Genomic DNA, 16066 nt, shown 5'->3' on the forward strand with positions numbered 1-16066 from the left:
CCCCACCACTGCCAGTTTGGTACTCTTGGGCCCCCTGGACAAGGCCCCTAACCCTCAATTACTCAAGTTGTATTCAGACATAATTGCAAGTTGCTTTGGATAAAAGTGTCAGCTAAATGTTCAGGTGTTGGCCTGATTCATGAAGAGTTAATGACTTTCCATGTGAGTGTGGCTAAAGCTCACTTTTAAATTCAGGCCAGATTACCTCTCACAGTTTCACTAATCAATCCTGCCCTCAGCATGCACAATGATGCCAACTTGTCAGGGAGTGTCTCCAAGTAGGTGGGGATTTTGAGGGGTGGGGTTGTCTCTTAAAGTACCATTTATTTCTCACTTTCATCACGTTCTTCATCCCTCATTCCCTCAGGCCAGGAGGAGAAAAGGGTGGCACGCCCCAGGCAGCAAGCAATTATCGAAATGGGACCCAGGTGGGCTGCCATCGGTCTTGCCACTCGAGCCGGTCTACGGCGCCTTGACGGCTAATCGATTAGTGCGCTCATGAAAGCAGCCCCGTGACCCCTGACCCCTCAGCTACGCTCGCTGTCTGCCGGCTGACGTGGGGGATGCTTTATTTAACTGAATTGGAAAATTACTCTTTTTTTCCATTATTCTCTTCATTCTTTTTTCTTTTTTATCCTGCCCTTAGGAGAAGGAGACTTAAAATGAAGCATCGATGTTTTTTTCTGCTCTTCAAAAACGCCACGTGGAGATAGGCGAGAGCTTGCCCGCCTGTGGCATTTAGCCCCAATCAATAGGAAGCACTTGATGTTGCCGAGCCACATGTCTTTCCGTAACGGCGCGTGTTTCAGGTGGAAACTCCCACCGCTAAGAGTCGCCGCTACGTGCCGTGCTAATACACCACGTTTCTATCACAAAAGCTTACACAGAGATTAGAGGAAGTAAAGGGAGGATGGCTGAAAAGCTGAAATGAGCTTATTGCTATCCGGAGCAAACAGCAAAAGCACAGTGACAGATGATGACGACATCTTCGATAAATCATGCCAGGCAAAAGCTTCATGGCCTATTGCAAACTGATTTAGGGAGCAGCTAATGTTTTAGCTTCTGTGTTGTTTGGCCCAGGGCTTTCACGGAATTATCGAGTCTGTACATCCCCAAAACACGGATGAAGGCCAGTAGCAAAGGCTACTGTTCTATCACTGGGATTGGGTGATGACTGCAAGCACAATAGGGGAGAAAACAGGAAGAAAGAAGCAAAAACCTGTGATGCAAATTGTCACAGCCATTCCAGCAAACTCACTGATGGATCAGTCCTGATGGGAGGGACTTTTCATACCCGCTGATTAGCTTGTGACACATTTTGCTATTATTACCATTTATAATTAGGAAAACATAACTGCTGAAATTATACCTATCTAAGCCATGATATCTATCTAAGGTGGGTTAGCTTTAATTTCAGTGAATGCATATTATACTATTATGGCTTTAAATCTATCAGCCTGAGAGACTCGAGAGAAGGCACAATTATCTGAATTGGGGGTGTTCACACCAGGCTTGTTTGTTTTGGTGCAGCCTTGAATGTTCTCGCTTAAGTCAGTAAGACTAATTACAGCCATCATGGTAATTACTCTCATGGCAGTTTCAATGTCGCTGTATAAACTGTGATCAAAGATTCATACAAACAACCAAACATTTCCAGCCTTATTCAGCATTTTCTGTATGTCAAGGAGACACTGAAAATGACTATATTAATTTGCATTCGCACTTCCAAAAACCTCTTGTTTGGTGCAAATAAAGGTGAGTAGCCTAGTTGTTATGCAATTAAGAAGTTCCAGTTTCCATTCCTATTTACACTTACTGCTGAGAAGTGGTAAAGAGGTTGTTTGGCGTGAAAGTGCTAAAAACACTGTGCTCATTCTCAAATTGTTTAATTCAAATTGCAGTGTTTACTATCTAATGTTTCTACATTGCACTTCATCGCCCACATCAAAACCTATTGCGGGGTTCAGAATTAGCACACACCAGGGCAGGGTATATTTGTGTTTCCCATGCCGTATGCTACAGGGTGACCTGGATGGTCAACAAGGCCATCAATCCAGGCAGCAGGTGGTGTAGCAGGCGGGTATAACAATGGCGGGCTCGGCGGGACGCTGGCCGTCTTCCTGGTTCGCCTTTGGAGGGGAAGTCGCCTTTTCGGCCGCTTGTGCTCACGATCTCAGAGCAGACGCGTCAGACAGGAAGGGCCCGCTGATCCACACAAAGGGGGCCAGACGCATGACATCATCCCCAGACACATGACATCATCTTCCACCAAGGATGAGGGCAGGCGGGAACACCGCATATCAGTCCAAAGGGAATTCCAAAGATTCTGCAAGCGTTCCCCCTCCAGCCCACCAGCGTCTCCCTGGTTTCTTTACAGTGGTGGGGAGGGGAGAGGGGGGCATGGTGGAGCTGGGCAATTGCAGAAGAGCCGGGGCAAGGAGTGAGAATGGCAGCTGTGGTGGATCCTGGGCCGTCAACCTCTTATCAGGATCTGGCCGGAAAACGATCCTGAGGACATAGTGCCTCATAGGATATGTAAGCTCTCCAGCTGGGACGGGAGGGCACCTCGTCCTGCTGCCCGCACCCGGCCCAGGCTCCGGGGCTCCCGAAATATAGCCCAAATAGCACAGCTGGGCTACGACGACTCTGCTTATTCGAGGGCGGTTGCGGCTCCTGCGGCGGTGCCTCCGAGACCAGCGTCCAAACAATGTGGATGGGGAAAAACAAAAGAACACAAAAAGACAGGAGCCAAATGAAAGAGGTCTGGAGGGGCTGGTGCCAGAGAAGAGACATCTCCCTGGCTCCCTGCCCACCTGCTCTCTATATAGAACGTCGACGCCGCAGGCTTGCTGTGTAATTGATGCCAAAAACCTCATAGCCGTAACACTGAGACGCTCAGCAAAAACGGATTGTCAGAAGCAGCGGAGGCCAACAAGAATTGTGGTGTGAGGTGGCAGGCAGAAAGGCCATGTTCGGAGTGTTTCATGTACAAGGTTATGCTAAGGCGCATTACGGACTCTGACAGCCTGTCATTCCCAGCGTTTTTTGAGAGTTTTACAGAGATGATTGTGGTTAGGCTAATGTAGAGGTGACTGCGTTGAGCTGGGGTTGACAGAGCCAACCGGGCACACGTGCCCACATGACAGGTTACACTAACAAGCTCCAAGCAGAAGTGACCGATCCAACTTCTGAGAAATGGCAGTACAACTCCGTTAAAGACTGGGATTGAGAACGGAAGATGAGCACCCCCTCCCATCAGATGACTGCAGCAATGTCACGCCGTTTTTTAGCGAGAGACGGAGCGGTCCAGACCAGTACACCCACCCACCCTGGTCCATCCACAACGCCCGACTGAACCTGCCACTTACTATGCAGCCCCAGACTGGTTCTCCCCTGTCCAGCCAAGCACACTTAAAAGCCCGCGAATCATGCTGCGGGCTGCCGAGAACTGGATAACACAATTTAGTGCCTGAGTTAAACACTGTAAGTGACTATGTGGCAAAAGCTATAAGAAGCCAAAACAATGTACTCTAATATAAGAAACACTGTGACAACAAAATGGTAGCCTGTTAATAGATGCTGTTGGATCTGTCACTTTTTTCAAGCTGTCCTTTGTTGGAGTGCGCAGTTTGGTGGAATAACCTTGCGAGTTGCTGTTGTAAGGCACTCATTTTTAACTCTTGTCCCAGGAGTGGACAGCATGGTGCTCGAACAGGAAAAGAGGGCATGTTTCACTATGCTGCATCATTTAGACGGCATGAGTTCTATTTCCTGCCAGAGCGCCCCCCCCCCCAACCCCCCACCCCTTGTTCCCTCCTGCAGGTATAACACACACGCGCGCGCATGCACACACACACACACACACACACACACACCACTGTGTCTGAGACACACACACACACACACACACACACACACACACGTGCGCACGTTTGTGCAAGGCCCCAGCACCCCACCAGCTCCCCTGGACACGGCCGGTAGCAGGACGCAGCCATCCGTTAAATCTGACAAGGCATGCGTTTTTATTCGGACCTTGCTATTAATAATGGAGTGATGCATGACTGCCACGGCGGCAGCGTCCCGCCTCCCGCCCCTCCACGCGATTCCCCCTCGTGCCCCAAAAACAGACGCTTTTAGATCCCCTCAGAGCGTCTCAGAGTGCTGACACACAGTCTGGCATGCTCCTCGACACACGCCAACACGCTCTGCCTTGTTTACATTCTCCACGCGGTCTGTGATATGCTAGTTAGTATCGGGTTTATCTACTATGTGCAGCTTATGATCACTTATACTGACCCACAATGTTTGCAAGAGATGAGAGCAAGGACCCTGCAAGTGCAACGGCAAAACTTTTTGGCAAAGAGCTCCCAGGCGGCCGGGGTCCAGCGTCGCGACTGACAAGTTCGAAAACAGCTAAACATTCGGCCTGTCAATCATCGCTTCCCACAACCCCCCAGGGGGTTTCAACCATGCCATCAGCCTGGCGTGCAAAAAGAAAAAAAAACAAAGAGAGGCAGAGGGAAAGTAAAGAGAATTTCAGGTCTACATCAGACCGTAGTTGCTTGAGGCACTGGCACTAAAGCATCTCACACACACCCACACACACACACACACACACACACACACACACACACATTTGCAGGCGTGCACGTGCACCTGCACACATGCACACACACAACACACAAACAGTCACTAGTTTTGAAAATAATAACAACTCCATGTCACCTTCTTCACCAGTATTGCTAAGCACCTAATCCAAGAATCTACTGTTAAGCACAAATGTCTTGAAGCCCAGGGAAGTGCATGTGTGGGAATACCCAATTTCCCCATGTCTGTCATTTTTCTATAACTGGAGGAGGGAACAGGCTGCTTGCCCCATCCCTCCGTCCTATGGCTTTATCATATTTATCTCCAGCAGAATGAGAGCTCGCTCCCCATTGTCCGCCGCAGAGAGTGACAGCCTCCATCATGGCTTGTCTGGAAGGTGACAGTGAAGCTCCGGTCCGGCCCCCTCCGGACCCTGGGCTGTCACTCAGAGCCCGGCCCGCTACAGGAAAGTCGAGCAGCCGCTCCGAGACCACCAGGGTGAGCGGGTGGACCATGCTCCCTTGGGAGTCTTCCGCCAACCTCGCGAAAGGGAAAATCACCAAACGTGTCGGGCACATCTCCCCCACCCTGAACCGTCACGAGTGAGACTGAGAGCAGGGAAAGAATCGGGGCATTGACTGAGCGGCGACTGAACGCGTACTTTGACAGCATTTGGAAGCGCTGTCCACGCAGGGGCAGCTCCCTACAAATCCGAGCTTGTGGGATGTCTTAAAAAGCGCTGTTTCTAAACAGGGCCTCCCCATGACAGCAGAGTTGTTTGTCGATGCGCTCCCGGATCGCTGCTAAATTAGAGTGGAGGGGGGGGACGTGAGAAACATTACCCAACAGCAGGGCATGTTTGCCACTTACTGTCCTAATGAAATTACACATGCACGAGCTCACACACAGATGCACATGCACATACGCACACATTGCTTCTCAGGGTCAAATTATAAGCATCCATTACGCAGGGAGGGGTCAGGCTGAATCTGTCCTTTGACAAAGAGAGCCTAGTCGAATTTCTTGGCCAGGGGCGTCCGTTTTCTTTTTAATGACATCGCTAATGAAAACGGCCTTGGTCCGGGGGTGCGGCGGGGTGGGTGGGTGCATTGCTGTGATTCGGCAGCGGGAGGGGAGTGGGGGGTGTCGGGGCACACAGCAGCCCATTCATGACCAAGTGGGCTCTGAGGTCGGGTTAGCGGAGGGGGAGCCGCACCCGCCAGGAGCTAATGGCCCTCGGAGTGAGAGGGGCTCTGTGCGTTGCTGTGACGAGCCACGGGGCCGGAGGCGAGGGACTAAGCTTCCCAAACCGCAGCTCCATCAACCAGCAGGAACCTCCTTGACTAAAGCACCGCTGGCCACAAGGAGGGAAAGGGCTGAGGGAGATGGCAGCCCCGAACATCTTGGTGTGGCGAAAAGGTCGGCCTGGGGTCGCCCAGAAGTCCCCGGTAAGAGGGACGAGCCGGTAAGAGGGACAGAACGAGGGTTGGAGGAAAGGAGGTGAGGAATTTTTTCCTTTGTAGGCCCTGAAACAGGCCACACGACAAAGAGAAAGGACCAGAGGAACCGTGTTCTATGTGCGTGATAAGCAAATGTGCTGGGTGAGCGGTCAGGCAGATGGAAGAGAGAAGGGGTCACAGGCCCTGCTGGCATCACCTCTGTGGGGCCACAACGACCCCCCCCCCCCCGACCCCCTGCCTCCTGCTGATTGCATGATACGTCCTGAAAGGTCTAGCAATGGAGAGGCTCAGGACCACATCTGTGTGTGACGGTGCCCGGGGCAAGGCCGTTTCCCCACCACCCTTACCTCAACCCCAGTGCTTTGTAAACCCTAAAAACAGCCTGTGCCCAGCAGGGGGGTTTGCGTCTGTGCCCTGTTAAGCACAGCCTAGAGGCACTGCTCTTAGTCCTTTGCAGCACTTTGTGGACCCAAAAGCCAACATTTTGGGGCCGAATTAACCCGAAACAAATCACTTGTACCTCATTCTGACTCTTGAGGTTATAGCTGTGGTTATCGCTAAAACAGAAACTCCATGTGTGGTGACCACCAATTTGCATCACCAGTTAGTAAAACATCAGCCTGTAGAGAATTAAGCTTGGCAGTGCGTGAGGGAGGGGGATTAGTTAAACTAAATTAGCATCCAGCGTAAATGTTGGCTTTTTAATGGTAGGAAAGGTGCGACTAGGGCTCCTAAATGAGATAAATGAATAAAACATCCTTGTTCCTCCTCTCTCTCTCTCCCCTACTCTTCACTTTTCTCCCCCATACCACCCTCTCTCTCTCTCCCTCTGTCTATCTCTTTCTCACTCTCTCCTTCTCTGACACAAAGTCAATGGCATGAATAATTCACATTGCCTCGTGCGCTCTCTCTCTCAGAGCCACGGGTGACCTTTCCCCGCAGGAAGTGGAATCGAAAACACAACAATAGGCCCAGAGAGCAGGAGGATCCTGGCTAACGGGACGCTAAAAACACAGCCGGGGATACAGAAACCTCCAGGATTCCATACATTACGCACTCATGAATTATTCAGTGGCAGAGCCTGAAATGCGCTTAGAATAAACACAGCCACCCACGTGCTGGCCGGGCCTCGGTCGGTGCTAATACCAAGCAGCAGCAACTAGCAGACCTCGGCCACACCGTACGCCCGGTGTTCTGAGCACATGACACTCAACGCTTACAAAATCCAAGTCCTGCAAAGAAAACTGTAACATCACGCAATGGGTCGTCCTTCCTGTTGCTTGAACCTGTTTGAACGCAGAGAAATCTGAAAGTCGGAGCGATAAGAAAGCATCTACTCATCCGTTTGCATAAACCGACTGCTTTGAAAGCTAAAATATTTGAATATGATTTTGAGCTGTTCTTAAATTGATTAGGCTTCACCAAGGCTTCCAGACGAGCTCACTGTAGTGTGACATGCCACTCTGTAAACTTTCACTTCCTGTTTCTCAGTGCTATATATTAATAACATTCCGAGTGGCACCATCACCGATACAGCTATTATTTTTTTCCCCAAGAGGATGGATGACACTTTTATGAGGTTTACTGTAACTCTGGGGCAGCAATTAAAACTGGTATCATATACAGTCAAAGAAAAAGTCCGTTGAAAACAATGTTGTAGCTACAACCCACTGAAAACAACCATGTTTTTCTCTCTCTCATGCACCTGTGAAAGACTGCAATTCAAAGCAGGAAGTGACATCAATAACCTAGGAGGGGCCCTTCCTGTCTGCTATTCTGCACTTAGGTCAAAAATTTCATTCAGCAGGAAACTCTGATCATCAGGCCGAAGTATAATGTCTCCTACACCTCATTGGTGCTAACAATCCCTCACACACACATCCACACCCACGCACAAACACTAACACACACACACACACAAACAAAGCATTCTATAAATCTTTTTTTTAAAAAGCTGTGCCCATCTCTTTCACATGGGAAAAGCTGAGAGTCACTCTCAGTTTCAGATGTGCTGACATGATAAACTTGAGACTATATATGAGAGGTACTTCATACAGAAACACACAATCACACACATACACACATACACACAAACCCACGTTTCTCTTCATATTGATCACTGAACGGAATACTTTGGTCACACTATACACACAGAAGTGCACCTATACAAGTTGAAATGTCCATACAACACACATTTCTGCATGTCTCTGAGCTAAGCAGAGATTTCGAAAAATATCTGCGGCCGCTTTGGCACAAAGCCCCTCCGGCTGCTGCTCATGGTCCGCGCATGGCCCCGCAGCTCTGGCGACGATGTCGCAGTAAACGGATGCCTGGATCCATTTTTCATGACCCCTCTCCATCTCGCCCATCCCTCGCTCCCTCTCAGATGTCGACTGGGCGACATGAGCAGATGGACAGTAATTAAGCTTACGTGATGAGTAATGACGCACCGTTGACTCCTGCATTATAAATTAACTGTGGAAATAGCAGGAGATGCCGCATGGCCATAGAGAGGCCTGCACGAATAAAGCCACTCAGCTTCTACCCCCAATGCCCGAGTGACAGAAGAGTCCGTTTGGGCATGATTGACAGGCCTCAGCGAGCGCATGCATTTGCGCACGCATGCCCACACATGCCCACGCATGCCCACGCACACTCTGGCCTGTGACTCCTCTTATGACAGAAAGGGGGCTTCCTACTTCCTCACAGAGCCACTCCCCCCACCTACCAGGACACACACCAGCGATTCCAGTGCCTGTAGCAAGAAACACACTAAAATACTCCACAAAACACTGACAGCCAACCACATTGTATACTCACACACCCACACAAAGACTTTTGGGGCGATACCACTCTGGAGGAATTAGAGTGACTTTCCGAGCAGAATGAGAGAGAGAGAGAGAGAGAGAGAGACAGAGAGAGAGGCAGAAAGAGAGAGAGATAAACAGATAGACAGAGAAAGAAAAAGAATAGCACAAAACCATGCCAAAACAATAAAACAGAACTGAGTGAAAAACAGACTGCATCCAGGTGACAAAGTAATAATAAAATTAAATAAATGAAAAGGGAGGGGGGTAAGAGAGGAGGGGTAAGAGAGGAGGGGGTAAGAGAACCGGGGGGGGGAGGGTGAAAAGAGAGGAAGGGGCAGTCACGCCTCCCACCCGCATAGCCGAATGCATCTCGCTCTTCTGGGGTCTTCCGTGGCCGAGTGAACCTTGCACTGTTAATCCGATATTAACTTGGAGAGGGAGAGGTCAGCAACGTGTTGGCTGGGATGACAAGGATCACACACCGTGAGAGACATGAAAGACAGATGCAGAGAGAGCCCCGCACACTGCAGGTACCCCGGCAACCTCCGCATGTGTCAGAGAGATCCCCAACACCACCCACCAGCACCACCCCGCCCCCCCCCCCCAATTTTAATTCCTGTCAGTCTTCCTACCACTGCTCTCAATTTCTTGCTTCACCTCTCGTCTACTCTGCTGTCCTCCATTCCCCTCTCCTCTCTTCTCCTCTCCTCCCTCTCTGTTCTGCTCTTTCTCACTCTCTACATGCCACTGCTCTCTTTAATTGCCTCACAATAACCCCCCCCCCCCCACCCCCCACCCCAGAGCTGGCCCTGACAATGCCTAGATCATCTTAAAAACCAGACAATGTGAAGCACCCGTGTATGAGGTCATGGATAGCGCTAATACACTGATTTGTATTTTTCAGGGTTTTATTTTTGCAGCGGGCAGCGCTGACAATCTCATCCTTGTGCACGTGCAAATAGGCAGATAATCACACGTGCACACACACACACACACACACACACACATATTCTACACAAATGCTTTTACAGGAAGGCATATGGTATCTGTGGCAATTCTGGCATTCTTTCCTCACCGGCTTCACAACATGCAACTTCGCCACATCTGAGTACCCGGAGAGATTCTCCATCCGAGATCCGAGCTCTCGCACCCCTCCAGGGCCTAAAGATCTCAGGTCTCAGGAGTAACAAGCAACCTGTAAGGCTAGACGCCTGAAAGGAGCCGCCAGGAACAGGGTGACAAAACCTCACTGTACTAGCAACCTATTTCCCTTTTAAAATCCCTCTACAAAGCTTTAAACAATGTGTAGGTCTTTCTGAAATCACTTAAAAGGCACCTCTTCCTCATCAGCTGGCTTTAACGAAGGCTCAAACTCAGACTCAATCCTTTTTTTTTTCATGGCAACTTGAACACGAAGACTAGCAATGGCGGGAGGGGTGGAACAAAATGAGACCGAACAATAAGCGTCCTCGGCAGGTCTGAAGAGGACGAAGATGGGGGTGGGAGGGTGAGAGTGATTAACCTGCGAGAGACACCAGGGTGGGGTGCAGGGGTGCTTTGGGCAGGGAGCGTCGTCGGCGTCTATCATATGTCAGCTGGCTTTTGTGTCTGTGTCAGTTGAGGGGGATTAAGGTATTGGAAATACTCTTATGGGGGGGGGTGAAAGGTCAGTCTGGGTGGTGGAAGCTGAAGGGAGTATATGTCTAAAGCAAAGGAGATAACACTGTTATAGCATACACACATACACACACACACACACACACACACACACTCACACATGCTCAAAGAGAGAAAGATATCCACAAACAAGATATCCACTTAAAAAAACTGGGAGGAAAGAATGCGTTTACATTCAATCAAAGTTGCGTCTGGAACTGATTAAGGATTTTGGAGAACACTGTTCACTCATGGCAAGAACGCTCTCCATGTGTATGGTCACTGCCTTTACGGAGGACCCAGAGCTATGAGCAATACCTGCGAACGTAACGCCACCTGACTGTTGCGTGTGGTCAGTGATGACCCTCTGGTCAAAAGCCAGGTTTCCACCACTGTTTGTTTACAAATGCACAATATACCATAGTAAACACGAAATTTGTTCTCTTAACTGCATAATAAGGGTTTATTAGTGTTTTCAACAGAGATCTGTGCTTGCTGTGGTCTGTCCGTGTGGCTTCGGAGAGAAATCTAATTAGAGCGTGACTCCCGAAGCACAGGCAGAAGAATTAACGCTAGCCACGCTAATTATGGCGGCAAAGTCGAATCGGCTCTTTCAAACAAGGGCGGTCTAATGAGGTCTTCTTTACCCAGCCAAATAAGCAAAAGTAAAGAGCTCGAACTCGGTGTGGCGGCAGCTGTCGCCTTCCTCTCCTCTCCACATGCGCGGTGGAGATGACAAGCCACACGCCAAGGCGGTACCGTTAAGCGTGCCGCCTGCATTTAAGGGAACGTTGAGCTGCCACCTACGTCTCGAACCAAACAGATGTTATTTGTTTATTTACATGTTTATTTATTTGCACTTCATTTTGCCACTCTGCAGCGTGCGACCCGTTTTCTGGCACGTGACAAGAGGTTGGGAGGTGGGGTGTTTGGGTAGTTGGGGGCGGGGCATGCAGCAACACTTTGAGATCACAGCAGATCAGAGCTCTCACTTTTCATAGCCTGCTGGGAATCGAAGGGAGAGTGTGTGATTAACAGCGCACTTAGAACACTGCACCGTCTACAGCGGGCCTGCGTCCTGACCTCGCTAGCTACATCTTCTAAGAGGCTACGATTCGCAAAAAGTCACCAGTAAGAGGAAGCGTGGGAAGCAGGTGAAAAGGGGTGGTTGGAGCGATGCCATGGCAACGCAAAGCGGCTCAGGAGGAGGGCTCCGCCGCTGCTGGCAACACTTTCCCTGGGGAGAACCACCCCCACACACCATCAAGTACAATTCAGCGAGGGTTCCGTTCGTGGGTTCGTAGCGGCCCCATCCTCAGCCAGCCCAGACAGTTCTGCCCGGTTCTGGTGAAGCAGGTCAGAGGCTTCGCTCACCACCCAAAGGACTGGCCCTGCAGTTTGGTTCTGCAATGCGGGGGCCCCGGCAGCCTGACCTCAGTGAGCCTTGCTTTTTCCCCGTCCGAGTTCAGTGTACGGGGAGCAGCTCCGGGTTCGCCCCCCACCGGACCCGTCTCATGGCTGCGGCCTGGTGTCTAGTCCAAGGAAACAACAAGACCAGGCAGGAAAGCTTTTTTTCATAGTTTGGCTTTCTGAGGTGAGCGTTCCATATGATCTGGGGTCTCCACGCAGTTCAGAGCTTCCTAAACAACTCTAGGAGTGCGCTGTGTCCTGTGACAGAACATGCCTCACTGAGCCTGAGTAGTAGCAGGCATGTCACATGAAACCACTTTCTGCAGCGCCCACAACCCAACAGCACAAAGCGTACCTGGGCATTCATACGCATGTGCTAACAAACACAACATCACTTCTAGTAAAAACGCAGAAATAACAACTAACAAGACCATTATGAATATAACAATAACACTACAAACTGTTAGTAATGCTGTAATAACAATGGAATAGGCTGACGACAGAGAGGTTTTGGAGAGAAGGGGATTTTGGGGGAGACAGATGCAGAGTGAAAGAGAGGCGGGCCACATTTGGGTACCCGGGGGAGATGGAGGGAGGAGAGAGAGAAAGAGAGCAAGAGAGAGAAAGATGGACAGTGAGTGAGAGAGAGAGAGAGTGAGTGAGAGAGAGAGAGAGAGAGAGAGAGAGAGAGAGAGAGAGAGAGAGAGAGAGAGAAAGAGAGAGGGTGGGGGGGGGCGGCCTGAGGCATTTTGGCTGCTATTGTTTCTAAGGCCATTATCCATGTGGATTTTATTAAGGAGAGCCAAAGGAATATGAACCCAGCCTTGGGTCTGGAGGTGGGGAGTACAATCCAAATCCAGACCAATTACCAATTTAAAGTACTTACCATGCCGATATTATCTAGACTGTTTGCGTGGTTACTGTCAAGCACTCTCTGGAGAACCCAAAACTGGATGTGGAGAATTTGGCTATGATTTCAGAGCCACCACTTCCAGAATTAATTAAAAAAAAGCACTACCAAAAGACCAAGTTGCCAGTAGCATACTAGCATACAATGGGAAGTATAAAATCATACTAATGTATTTTATTGAGTCATATTACAAAAATAACCTTTATGGGACATAGCAATGATTGTGTTTAATGATGGACACATTTAAAGAGTAATAGCTTTAACAGCCTTATAAAAAAATGCTCCTTCGCCAGTGCTTGTGTGGGGCTTGAAATTAGAAGACTCGTGTGGTGATGTGACTGATAAACAGAAACCTGCTTCCAGCATTTCTTGGCTTGCAGATCCCAAGTGGAAACTCAACCCGACGATGAGCTTAACAATATGGCCATGCGATTTCACGATTTAACATAGCAGTCAATAAACATAAGAGCAAGCCAGCTTGGTATCACAGTCACACAGAAGCCAGTCCAAACCGTCAGAACCACGGTATCGTGGCATAATGAAAGCACATGTATGCATAAATTCGCACACAGACACAGACACACACACTCATACAAATACCGCAGTGCTGGGACGGGGAGGCTTACCTGTCAATGATGACGGGGTCAGATGGGGTCTCATTCCGGTTCCCACAACTTTTCTTGTCACAACACCGACTGAGGTGGAGGGCCAGGCGTCAGGGCAGGCAAGGCGTGGAGGCGGGGAAGGGGAGAGAGGAAACACCATGAGCCGACTCGGAAACAATTTGACAACGTTTCAAGCCTCACCTGACTTCATTCACTGTTCCCTGACCCTGATGGACTGATCTACAGATTGGTATTCAAGGTGATTCTGATCCGAGGGACTACACAATAGAGATAGGGGATTGGGAGAGGATTGCTGATGGGACTGAGTGAGTTGTGTCCTCGACTTACCTGAGGCGTGTAAAGGGGGGGGGGGGCTATGACAGTATACGCATGTGTCAACCTCCTGGCTTGGGCATGCTGATGACATGCTTTCGTGTCGGCCAGTAAGACGACGGCCCGACACTGAAAATGCAGCGGGAGGGCTGGCACGGGGGCGGCTGAGAGGTTAAGGGGTTGTGGAGGCGAGAGGGAAATGGGGGTCAGTTTGGAGAAAGACCCCTGGGCTCACATTTCCACAGCACAGATGGCAGTGAGACTCTGAAAGGGACCCGGGACAAAATGGACACATGAAACCCCTGGCATTGACCCTCCCCCTCAACACAGCCTATCGCTCGCTCCCTCTATGTTTCTCTGTCCCGTTCTGTCGCTCTCTCTGTCTGTCTCTCTCTTTCTCTCTCACATTACCACCCCCCCCCCCCCTATTTTATATAACACAGTTTTCAGGGCCTTGATAGACTCCATCAATCACTCATGTCACTACTATAGGCTTATAAGGGATTGTACAGGTCCACTGACTGGCCATAAGGTAGGCTCTGGTGGGAGAAAAATATACATATACATTGAAAAATATATAATGGGCAAATTTAGGAAAACACAACGAACAGAGGGAAACTATCGAGATTTCTTACTTTCTTTCTTCGTTTTTTTAAATTTTATTTTCTATCTTCTTTTTCTATTTCCTATCTCTGTGAGGCTCCTTCAACTAGGTCAGTGTCCTCCCCAAGGACCAGAACAAGGCAGAGCAGAGCCTGTGGAGCTGTGTGTGTGTGTGTGGGGGGGGGTGGGGGGTGGGGGGGGGGTGGTTGGGTGTGTGGGTGTGTGTGTGTATAAAGTCAGGGAACAGGATTTGTAGCTGCCTAACGATGAAATTTGTGGGCACCCATGGGAGAAATGGTTCTGCTCTGCCTGTCACACAGAACCAAATCATGGAACACACACACACACACACACACACACACACACATACACAACTATAATCAGAAATTATGTTAATTACTACACGCCTATATCAGCATATTTTTGTGTGTTGGGGGTTATTATCTATTTTTCCTGTTAACATCAGTTTATCCCTCAGGATCCCCAAAAGGAAATCACATCTTTAATCTTAACACTTCCTTCCTGATTCAGCTTTTGAAGAAATTAGCCCCAAATCGCTTCACGTAATTAACAGGATGCAGCCTGTCGACATAGCAACGCGGCGGACCCGCCCCCAACCCCCGCCCAAAGCATATGTTTCACTTCATCAACCACTTTGATTCATGTTTCTGGTCTCGTGTTCGCGTGTTATGACAACCTTAATCTTTAAAAGGGGCCGTCCTGCCCACATTCAGCAAGCAGCGTCCTCGAGCATGTTCCCACGGCTGTTTTGGTCATTTCCTTTTTGCTTGCCTTTCCGCCTCAGTTTGTTGAAATGAGAGGAATAAGCACTTCTGTTCCATGGTCGCAAGCTGGCTCTGCACCATATGGCTAATGGTGGTGTATGACAATTAGCAGGGCTGATTAATAGTGAACAGCCTAATTTTCTGCTTATAATTGAGAGTGCGTTTGAACCACCCCCACAATGCACCCTCAGACGCACACACGCCCGCAAACACACAAATCAGCAAGAAGTCACTTGGGGAAATGGGGGAAGGGAGCCTGGTTGTTTGACACCCAGATTGTGCCGTGGTGGAAGATGTTTGTCACTGTCATACGTGTGTTCGCGCGTAAGCGAGCATGCCCTCTGCTACTTTTTAAGCTCACGAGCTCGAGTCGAGGAGGGGTACGTACCGAACACAGCGATGGCGCACAGTTCGCGGTCCGCACCGGAGACGAGGCGTGTTTGTTCACGGAAAAGTCGGGGAGGAAAAAATCCAAACTGAGTAATGAGTTTCCGCTTGTCCTAATTAACTAGGTATCAGGGTGATGGGAGCGAGGAGAGACACTGTTAAAGCGGCGCTAAAAATAGGCGGGAGTCGATCTTCACAACCTACTTGTGTGCGAAGCGGGATGTTAATTAAAGACAGAACACTGGATGGCGACACCCACCTTGCACCTTTCGCGTCTTATCCTCCTCCTCCCCTGTCACTGGCTAGGGCTTTCTAAGGCTGACCTGGTTAGCATCACTGTGGTCTTTGTTGAGGTTACCCCCCCCCCCCCCCCCCCCAACACACACACACACACACACACACACAGACCCACCAACCCTCCATTTCACGCATGGCTTTGTTCAGAGCGTTCAAAACAATTCTACTGAGATCACCAGGCACGATTTATGGTCCGAAAACAACACAATGAGAAGAAAAGTCA

At 49.6% G+C, this 16066-nt stretch overlaps 1 protein-coding gene across 4 annotated transcripts in view; it reads right to left on the bottom strand.

Annotated features, from left to right (window-relative positions):
• Window positions 1-16066, bottom strand: part of ebf1b (EBF transcription factor 1b) — a 99942-nt gene that overhangs the window by 73889 nt on the left and 9987 nt on the right. For all 4 annotated transcript variants that reach the window (XM_081719017.1, XM_081719015.1, XM_081719016.1 and 1 more), the window contains exon 6: window positions 13460-13528. In XM_081719017.1, the coding sequence (XP_081575143.1) occupies window positions 13460-13528 (69 nt within the window). The remainder of the gene's footprint in view (window positions 1-13459; window positions 13529-16066) is intronic.

The sequence above is a fragment of the Electrophorus electricus genome, chromosome 8 (assembly GCF_041902795.1).
Source record: "Electrophorus electricus isolate QZ-2024a chromosome 8, ASM4190279v1, whole genome shotgun sequence".
Taxonomy (NCBI): Eukaryota; Metazoa; Chordata; class Actinopteri; order Gymnotiformes; family Gymnotidae; genus Electrophorus; species Electrophorus electricus.